This window comes from Chenopodium quinoa, unplaced genomic scaffold, assembly GCF_001683475.1.
Source record: "Chenopodium quinoa cultivar QQ74 unplaced genomic scaffold, ASM168347v1, whole genome shotgun sequence".
Classification (NCBI taxonomy): domain Eukaryota; kingdom Viridiplantae; phylum Streptophyta; class Magnoliopsida; order Caryophyllales; family Amaranthaceae; genus Chenopodium; species Chenopodium quinoa.
The window spans coordinates 743,656-754,295 of NW_018744284.1; the positions used below are offsets into that span (position 1 = coordinate 743,656).

At 32.6% G+C, this 10,640-nt stretch overlaps 1 protein-coding gene across 1 annotated transcript; it reads right to left on the reverse strand.

Annotated features, from left to right (window-relative positions):
• Positions 1-582: 582 nt before the first annotated feature.
• LOC110694950 lies at positions 583-7,309 on the reverse strand. Its single transcript, XM_021872139.1, has 7 exons — positions 6,383-7,309; positions 2,437-2,567; positions 2,195-2,312; positions 1,967-2,080; positions 1,737-1,852; positions 1,467-1,621; positions 583-1,368 (listed from the first exon to the last, which is right to left on the reverse strand). The coding sequence occupies exons 1-7, from the start codon at positions 6,909-6,911 to the stop codon at positions 900-902; spliced, it is 1,632 nt and encodes a 543-aa protein (XP_021727831.1). The 5' UTR covers positions 6,912-7,309; the 3' UTR covers positions 583-899.
• Positions 7,310-10,640: the final 3,331 nt, after the last annotated feature.

Consider the following 10,640-nt stretch of genomic DNA (forward strand, 5'->3'; position numbering starts at 1 on the left):
ATGAAGGCTTAATTTCTCCTTCTCATGTTTCAACTTTGTCGCAGCTTGTGGATATTTTTACAAAGGCTCTCGGCATGTCACAGTTTGACTATTTGCTTTCCAAGTTGGACATTTTTTCACCACATGCTCCAACTTGAGGGGGGTATTGAGATAATATCCTATCTTATATTTTGGGAATATCTCACAGAATATTTTTTTAGGAGATTTTATCCTGTATTTTAGTTAATTCCTATCTTCCTAGTATATTGTGGTAACAAGGGTTAGCAATATTGCATCATATATATTTTTCCGCAAAGCTAATGAGAAGGTAAGCCGTGATCATAAGAATTCTTCAAATAAGCTCCTCTTTTTCACCAGATAAATAATGGCAAACTACTTGCATTGTTGTTTAACTTGACGTTAAGAGATCGAATATTGCATACTAGGGGGAAAAAATCCATGGGACAATTTATGGTCTCTTTCAACCTTGACATGTCCTGTTTTCTTTGAGAATTTTATTTTTTTATTTTTATTTTTTTAAGTTTCTTAGAGTTCTTTGTTGTATCAAAAGAGAAAAATAAAATATGCATTGCGCAACCTAAAGAAAAGGGTGAAAAACAATGCTCACAAAGATAGATACAAAATTCCGCCTTTGATACAGGCTCACCCAAACTCTCAATTCTCAAATTCAATGCTTTAAACCCACCAAATGCCTAGTAAAACATAGCAGAAAAAGGGTACAAAATTACCAGCACTACTACCTAAATCTATTCCTTGAACCAAAGATAACAATCAAAGAAAATCGCTAGGGTTGGCATAAGCAGCATCATATACCTTGTTTGTACAATTTGAGGCACCTCCAGCAGGATGTACATTACTCAGGCTGACTGGTGCTGCTGCTGCCCGATATAACTTCATAATCACATCACCCTTCCATCCACACCCGGGTCAGACATAGTGTCTGAAACATGCTCTTCCACCCGAGTGAATGGAAGGTATCGTCCCTTTTGTGCTCTTGGAGGGAGATGTTTAGCAGGTTTCCTTGAACTCACAGCCCAAGGCAAGAACACTCCAGTCCCACCACCACGGGGCATTCTTCTTGGGTTCATAACAACAGGACGCACAGGAGCAAGCATCATTACTGGAGCTCGGATAACACCCCACTTTGGAATCATATCCATATCTCCATTTGACATTGCATGTGGGCTTGGCATCCCGGGTTGCCACATAGTCATTGCTTGAGGCAGAGGAGTGAGAGGTGTTGAATGTTGGTTGTGCAGACTGTCAGGGCGGACCCTGGAGAAAGTGATGCTCACCCTTTTACTAGGAGATGCACACATGACATGTCTTGCCATGTCCGCGCTGTTGTTCCTCATGACAAGAAGAGATCTGCCATTATGATGAAAATGCCACATCCAATTGAATGTGAGTTTGACAGAACATTGAAATAAAGCCTTGAGTATGTAGTACAATTGATAAGCACTTACCCTTGTTTCACAGAAAGCATGAGTTGCCCTTTGAAGTTCCCGTCACCATCGTTTACAAGGGTACGTCCAAATGACATCGATGAATCAGAGAGTATTAGAGTGCAAAGTGGTTGGTCCAAATGAGGTGGTTTGAGAAAGGGCTGAGAATATTCCCCCTGAACAGCAGATATAGGAACATTAGTCAATTGCTTTAAAATATCATCTCTAGAATTTTGTAAAAACTGTAAAAGACTGTTCTTGATCATATGCATCAGAGATGAGAAATTTTACCTCATCAAAATAGTTGATAATACAACCATTGGGTTTTCTATTTTCCGGTAATACTTGCCATTGAACAAGATGATCAATAACGCTATGAAGGAAAGCCGGTATTTCCTCAATATTAGCTGCACATATCGACACAAAATGCTCCATAAGCATAGGTTTGGCAATTTTAGCAGTTAGGGAAATTGCCTTGTAAGAAATTTAACTATGTAAGTACTATTATATCTCAGTCTTACTCTTTGGCTGCTGAGTGGTGTCATCTTTGATTTGTCCGAATATAGGAACACCAAGCTGAATCTGCTCCCTTTTGTTCGCCTTCATCTGTTTGTTGAACAAAATGTATGTTTCACCTGCATATAAAGACACTACTAAGCACCCAAAACAAAAATAAAAGGAGACCAACTACAAACTTGTTCTATCAGCAAAATTCATGGAAAAAACAGAAGAGATAACAGGAATCATACCTAAGAGTTCTCCATTTTGGCCAGCAGCTCGAAGCTCATCCACAAAGTCATTCAGCTTAACAAGCTCCTGATCAGTGAATATGTTCTCGTACATCTTCAGACCTTTTACAACATTCACCTGCGAATAGCAGCATTAAGTCAATAATAAATTCAGAAGTTTCGAAGTATAACCAAATTTCTAAATCATATACAGGCCTATACACACAAATAAAAAATGTTCAACTTTTGACAGAAGAACTCGCCATGTGCCCTTTCACTGGCTCCTTGGCTACGAAACCTTTTGTCAATTTGATCTGCTCACGGCGAGCAGTACAGTCTTCATGATTATCACATATTTCAATGTGATCAAGAGATGGCTGTACTTCATGAGAACCTGCATTCATGAACAATCACAACATATACCCGATAAGAACACGTAATCAAAACACTACATTAAGAAGATTATTGAACAACATGAGCATGATTAACAAGATGACAACAGAACATTACAAAAAAAAAAAAAAACAAAACAAAAGAAAAAAGAAAAGAAAAAAAAAATTATTTATTTTTATTTATTTATATGAATGATAGAGATTTTAAATGGTAAGCCAAAAGATTGTCATTGAACAAGAGGGTTCTCAGGGAATCATCTAGAAGAACATTGAAATGTTGCACCAAGTATACCCAAAATGAAATAAGATTGCTACCAAAAAGAAACAGAACATTTTATAATGTGCCAAACAGGATAGGTCACCAGTAAAAACCATGAACTACCGGTAAACACACATCGACTATATTTAAAACAAGCCATTGTCATGCACTGTTATATATCTTAATGAAAACAATGTACATCATTTAATCATTTATTCATTAAATCTTACTACAGGAAACTTTAACTACACCAAATGCGGCCAAACTTAGACTTTGCCATTGTTTATGCTTCAAACTTAGTTCAAATAAATTTGAGAGACATAAGCACATAACTGAGAGCAACTGAAAGATGAATGTTCTGAACTTAGGTTTTCGAGACCTAGTTTTTTTTTTTTTTTTTTTTTTTTTTTTTGTTTTTAGATATCACATTATGATTTTAATTTTCTCTTTTTTTTTGGTCCGGATTATTTCCAAGTTTAGTGTTTGAAACCATGATCGAACATTTGACACACGATATGATTATGTGTGGCAACTAAACCCATAAAAGAATCAGTCTGGCTAAGCACTTAGGCCATAGATAAGAAGCAAAACATGGAAAAATAACTCCTTGACCCAAGTCCAACTACAACAGTTCACTCTGTTTTAAGGACATTTTTCCAACTTAAACTAATGTACGTTATTACAATATACCACTCTCCATCCTATTAAAATTGCCTTATTAAAAAATCTACCCGTTTCGAAACAGAGCTTGCAGAGAAAAATCAGCTCCACATGTTACATAGAATCTTCAAACATTTGCTACATAATTGACATTTGTCTAGGGATCTGGAAATGTACTTTTCCAACATTATTTACATAATAATTTTCAAAGTTTCACATTTTTAGAAGTCTACTTAGTTGAAGGAATCAAAGTTAGGAAAAGGAATCTAAAATGTCAAACATCAAAGGGTCAACAAATGCAATTAAATCAAAAGGTTTGTGATTAACACACAATCACTGGCTGAAAGATCCAACGGCACGCAAAACCCGCCGCCCAAAATTAATGATAGAAGCACACATCTCAATCACAGAAGAAGAAAAAGGTCATTTGATATTTTGTACTCCCAAAACAAAACTAACCTGTTAACACTACAACCTTACAGTCTGAACAATGAACTCTGAAACTGTTACATATTACGTCATACAACCAACCTCGATCCTCATGAAATAGTTAATCCTATTCCTCGGGAAATGTTATAACGAGCATTTTTCGTATACAACGGGTGTGCCGGAAAATGCTCTTAATACTTAACTTGATCCTATTCCCCGGGAGATGGTTTAATAGTCATGTGTGTACATGTTTGTGTTCGTGTTCTATGTATACCAATTTAGTCAAATATATGTATGAAATTCATGTTGTTCGAGTAATGTTTGTAAAGTTTGAGGTGACTAAACATGTTGTATATAATTACACTAGAGTGATTAATACTATTATTATTATTATTATTATTATTATTATTATTATTATTATTATTATTATTATTATTATTATTATAGCTTCACCGAACTTTAGTAGCCTATAAATATAAACCTAAGATTGAGGCCAAAAGACAAAATGAAAAAAACTAAATAAAAATGGAGGCATTACATCATTGATGATCCAGCAAGGCAAAACACTAGGAAGGTCTCTAAATGGGGACCAATAAAAGCATGGATTATGCCATCCGAATCTTATTTCATGTAAGGCCTTCTTACTACTTCCACACTCCCACCTTTTATTTTATTATTTTATTTTTTTGGAACTTTTCAGTTTACCTACCAGTTATGGATTATAAATTTTAATTGATTGATAGTGGGCATTAATAAAAAAAAAATCTTCTAATTTCTACGTGACTACTTGTTTGTCTCGCGGTGACCTTAAAGAAAATATATTCGGATTAATAAGAAAGAAGATCAAAGTAGCTTTGTAAAGATTATCGCTTTTTGTAACAAACGACATCACAATTATCGAAAAGTGTTACATTAAAATTTTAAAATTACATTTTTCGATTTTTCTTTAATGCAATAAAGCGGTGTTCATAAAGTGGACCAACTCTTTGAAAATAGCAAGTAAGAACATTATATATCATACATTCATACTTGTCTATAATCAAAATAATAAATAAATAAATAAGTAATTCAAATTTTAATACTTGTAGTTAAAATCTCAAAAAAAAAAAAATAAAAAAAAAAGGAACCTATAAAATCAGATGAATTAGGTGACATTTTCAGCTGAACTGCCCTAATAATTTCTAAGTAGTGACCTGTGTGGTTGGGTATAAAAGGTGGTGCGTTTCATTTTCCGCATTGTTAAAAGGACTTTCTGGATTCTTCTTCTCGATGCTGATTTTATTGAATTAAATTAAATGTAAAAAATCAAATTAAAAAAACATGCGTGTTACCATTTCCGCAAACAAACAAGTTCTAGCCGGCCAAAAAACATCATTATTAGTACTACTCCGTATTTCATTTGTGTTGTGATCTCGCATTGAATTTCGGATCTCTGAATCATGATTTTTAGTTTAATTTTTAACTAAAATTGCCTGCTACACTTTATGACGTACGTCTAAGTTAATTAGTAATTAATGCTAACTTCTTGTTTTATTAACGACTTAATTAATCAGTTATTTGGTGATTTCTCCAATGTGAAGGCAGATTCAACGCTAAACGAGACGATAACTAGTGGTACAAAGGTAGATTTGTAATGTACACGTCGGCTTTTATTATTTACGGCTGTACTTTCTTACAAGCGGCAAAATAACATGTGAACGGTCTATTGAGTAGACCATAAATAATTTGAGTAGTAATCAATTATACTCCGTATGTAGTTTTGTGTATCAAATTTATTCTATAACGCCAAAATTACTTGTAAATGGTCTATTTAATAGACAATCTACAATTAGTAATTTCTTATATGTACTTATATGTAATTTTGTAGGAAATTTTTACAAAATGTCTTAACATTTGTGTACCTTTATCTAAACTAAAATTACTTTATTTTTTTTAATAATATTTTTTAACAAAGCCATCATAATAAAAATAAAAAATAAATAAACAAAATTGCATAATTAACATCGTGGCAAAATAAGCTTAATGATTACTGTACCCCAAAAGTCTTTGAATAACAAAAACCTTTTCTAATTATGTTACCACAAAAAGAATTTTACTTTCTATGGAAATAAATCAACGTTTTAGGGATTAAATCTTAGTTTCCTATTTATCAAAAAAGAAATTATTGCTTTTACAAGCATTTCTTAATTCTCTTATCACACTTTTTAACAATTCCATTTATTTTTTTAAATATATATCAAAACTGCAAAAAAAAAAAAAAAAAAAAAAAAAAAAAAGAGAGAAAACTACAAATTGCAAATATCTACGATAATTTGTAGGAAAACTTCACAAAAGTAAAAAAAAAACGCATAAGAAAAAAAGAATATTCGAATGAAAAATGCTAAAATTAGTTAAATAAAAGTAATACATAAAAAAAAAAAAATGAAAATTTAGAAGGGATAAAAATGAAGGTTTTTATTTTGTACTTACCTGTGTCAGTGATATCACTATCAGGTGAATCTTCTCCTTCACTAACACAACCATTACCATTACCATTACCATTACATTTAACACCATCATCATTATCAATCACAACCTCTTTCTCGAGATCATTATTCGCAATCAATTTCTTCTCATCGATACCATTTTCGACTACTCTCGCCTCCGACACAACAACCTTCTCCCGCTTTGCGGCGGCTCTTCGGAGTTCATGAGCAACATCAGAGATGGTAAAATATTTCTGCATCTGTAACACAGGAATCCAGTTAAGCCGTCTTCGATGGATCGCAGAGAAGACGCCGTCGTAATCCGCCGGAATCTCACCGGATCCGCCGTTGATCTGAACGAGGTGGTGGCAGAGAGCGTCGATGATCGCGTTTGAAGCGGCGAACTCGCCTCTGTACCATTCTATGACTTTGTCTTTTTGTGAGGGGGTTAGGACTCCGGTACCGGTGAATGCCGGTGATATTGCCGGAGCTACTCCTTCTGACGGTGATATTGGTCCCGCCGCCGGTGACATTTTTGTCAAACGCAGCGTTTTTGTACTGTGATAAAAGGCAGCGTTTTGGTGGAAATTTGTGTTTTTTTTGCTGGAATGTTGGAATGAAAAAGAGAGAAAAGGCAAATGGCGAGAAGAGTTTGGTGGGAGGTGTTTTTAGTTTTTGAGTTTTTTTTTTTTTGGTCATTTTTCAGGGTTTTGGGGGGTTTTATATAATGGAGTTTTTCTTTTTATTATTTTAATTTTTTAATTTCGCTTTATTGTTTGAAGAGATAGGGGCCCATGGGGCCAAGGAGTGACATGTCAAATTTGGAAAGGACATGACGTGGCCAACTTTCAAAGGGAGAGAGTTGTTTAATTAGTTTTTTAAAAAATAATAAATTTGTTTTGTGAAGGTGGAAAGGAAGGTTCGCTTAATGAATAGTGGAAGGTGGCTTTTGAGGGGAAGGTAGGGCGGTATAGAAAGTTACGGAATTGTCCTTACTCTTCAGGTTTTTTTTTTTTTTTTTTTTTTTGTGTGTGTGTGTTTCTTTAAGAGGAAAGGTAAACAACAATTTAGCAAGTGATCACAAGTCTGAAACCTAAACTACCAAAAAATAGTAAAAATAGAAATTTACAACTTACAAACAAATCAATATCTTGATGGTCTGTATGAAATAGCCTAGAGAAGCAACATAATGTGATACTTGATTAATTTTGCGATATACATGTATAGATATGCTCGAAGATAAAATATGGAACCAACAATGATTTCCTTCATTAGGAAAGGGATCTTCCAAGGACACTGCGCCCCACACTACAAAATATTACGTAGTAATAGTTAATAAATTATCTCCGGTCATCAAATAATATTACGTACATCATTTCCAATGGCTAATTGTAACCCATTTTGAATGGGTATGGGAAGAGTAATCAACTTTTATTCCCTTGTTTAGTACAATTTCATTTCGTTCCAGTTAATATTCTCTCAGTTCAAAGTTAAATCAACTTGTATCCCCTCGTTTAATTCAATATCGTTCATGTTCATTCACTTTGTCTATGTTAATATCCTTCTTGTTCAATTTAATTTAGTTTGGACTAGCTTCACCTTTATTGATGTTAAAATAGGAAGAACAATATGAAACAAAGGGTGTATATATATGTAAAATTCAAGATGATATCCCGCATAATTATTGTCAACGAATGAATTATTAAATTCAGATCAATCAGTTAAGCTTTAGGGACAACTTGGTTTAAAATCAAGAACTTTTCAGGTGATGTAACTGGTAAATTCTGGATTAGAGTCGGGTGTTAAGTATAATCAATAAAAAATGGTACATTTTACTGGATTCAAATGTCGTTAACAACTCAAGGACCCAATATATATTTGCCATTTGCCAACCATATTAGCTCTCGTCACATGCTCTCAAATCCAAAAAAAAACGTTGCTGAAAAGGCCAACCATTCAATCACATCTCCAGAAATTGACATAAACCTGGCTCATTAATTACAATCTCTTAATTATAAGAATGATGAATTCAACTTGATTTTGTCTTTGTTTTTGTTTTGTTAAATACGGGAAGTAATACGAGTATTGTCTAAAAGGATATCTTCTGATAAACAGATTCTCCCTTCGCTCTTAAATCATTGATCTCTTAAGATTAAACATGCGAAAAAGGATATAGTAGGGTAATACTCCATCCATTAAATTGAAACACTTGTTATTATAGTAATTTGACCATTAATATATATTATGGAGTATATAATATTAACAATTAATAAAAATTTATTATAAAATTGATATTATGAAACTTTATTTTATACCTTTTTAAAACATTAATATAAAAAAAAAATTAAAAAAAAAAATAAAACCAATAAATTTTCCAATATTTGTATAAATTCATAGCCTCATTTAGTAAATGGATAGAACTGAAGTCATGTAAATTATTTATTAACAGAGTAAAAACGAGAATATAAAATTTTGATTGGGGAATAAAAAGTTTGCAAAATGCCCCATATTACATGAGGTGTGAAGATAAATAGTGATAAATAAATACTTAGTAGTGAAGTCCGCATCATGAGTTAGATGAGTTGAATAAGGAAATTAAAATTACACAAAATAATTATTTGAGGACGTAGATGAGAGTAATTACTACTTAGGTGAACATAGAAAGATTAGAAATCCTTTCTCCGACTCCAAATAAAAGTCTCATTTATGTACGCTGCCCTATCCCATAACACTTATTCTTTGGTGGAAGATATAAGCATGTTGAATAAAAAAAAAAAAAAAAAAAAAGTAGAAGAGGTTAGAGGCCATACTTTCTGTTGCAAGCACTGAGCTCATGCTACACTCCATAACTGAATATTATACCTGTCCAAGGTTTATTTTCTAAAGGTATGACTATTCGTATGATGACGTCGTTAGTTCCATTCTTCACAATGGACCCCTTTTTGTTTATTTTTATTTCCTATACCTAAAACCTTTTTATTTTTCTTTTTTGGTGAACTTTTTCTAATATATATTTTCATCAATTTAAATTATTATCACCCAATATCTGATCTCCCCTCAAGAGGTAGTAAATGGTTGAAAATTTATGAATGAAAAGAGATACATGCATTGATGAATTGGAATTTCCATAGACATTGGCATTATAATTACCATAGACATTGGCATATGAATTGAATTTCCTTTGCTTGCAGTTTGCATACAAATACATTCATATATTAACACCATTTATTATCACCTTTCAAACATGTCATATTGTCATATTTTGTTCTTTTCTTTAAGTATACAATCAATCAATTATAATTATCTGTTTGTGCTAGAGTAATGGTGTAATCTATCCCAGATGAATATCATCGCTTTATTTATTTTTCATCTTTCCCAAATTAACGATAAGTTATACAACTATTTCTACTCCTTATTGCATTTACTTTTTTCACTAATTACAAAAACAATTGATAACCAAACAATAGTTTATCTTCTAAAACTATATATTGTGAGCACATTAATTTAGATTAAATGGAAAATTATTACTCCATAAAAATCTATTACACCTTAAGCTAGACATTGAGACATATGTCACATATCTAACAAGATCTTAAATACTACTACGTTTTGTTAGTTGTTAATTATTATTTCATTTTTAAAATGTATAACAGTTAAAGTCACTACTAATTATATTTGTCTTAATTATATCATATTCACACCCTACTTATCGTTAGAAGCTAGCTACTTAATTATAGTATGATATTTAGATGCCCCTTTGACATAACAAGGAGCTTCATTCGGAAAATAGGAATCTTAATATATATTTTTAATTTTTTATGTGAGTAGATATATAAGGAAGGGGCAAGAACATTGGGTCAAACCCCTAGATATTCTTATTATAACATTTTTTTTTCATTAGTATAAATAAATAAGTAAAACTATTTGGAGGAAAAAAAATAACTTATCCATTAGCATGCAATCCACTCAAATAAGGGTGGAAATGGGCGTAACTCAAATAGCATGGTCTCAATGAATGAACACACAAAATGGGTGTGACTGAAATGGCATGGTCTCAGTCACTAAACACATGCACTAAATTTTATAACATGCTACCTTTTGCCTTAGAAAAGTACGTTGGCACAAGCTTTGTCTACCATATTCTTACATAAATCTTACTAGTTAGTGATTGAGAATGATACATGGTTCATTTATCAAGGTTTCCTTGTTTGGTAGACAAATGATGATAAGTTGATCTCTATCATCAAGAGACAAATCAAGCC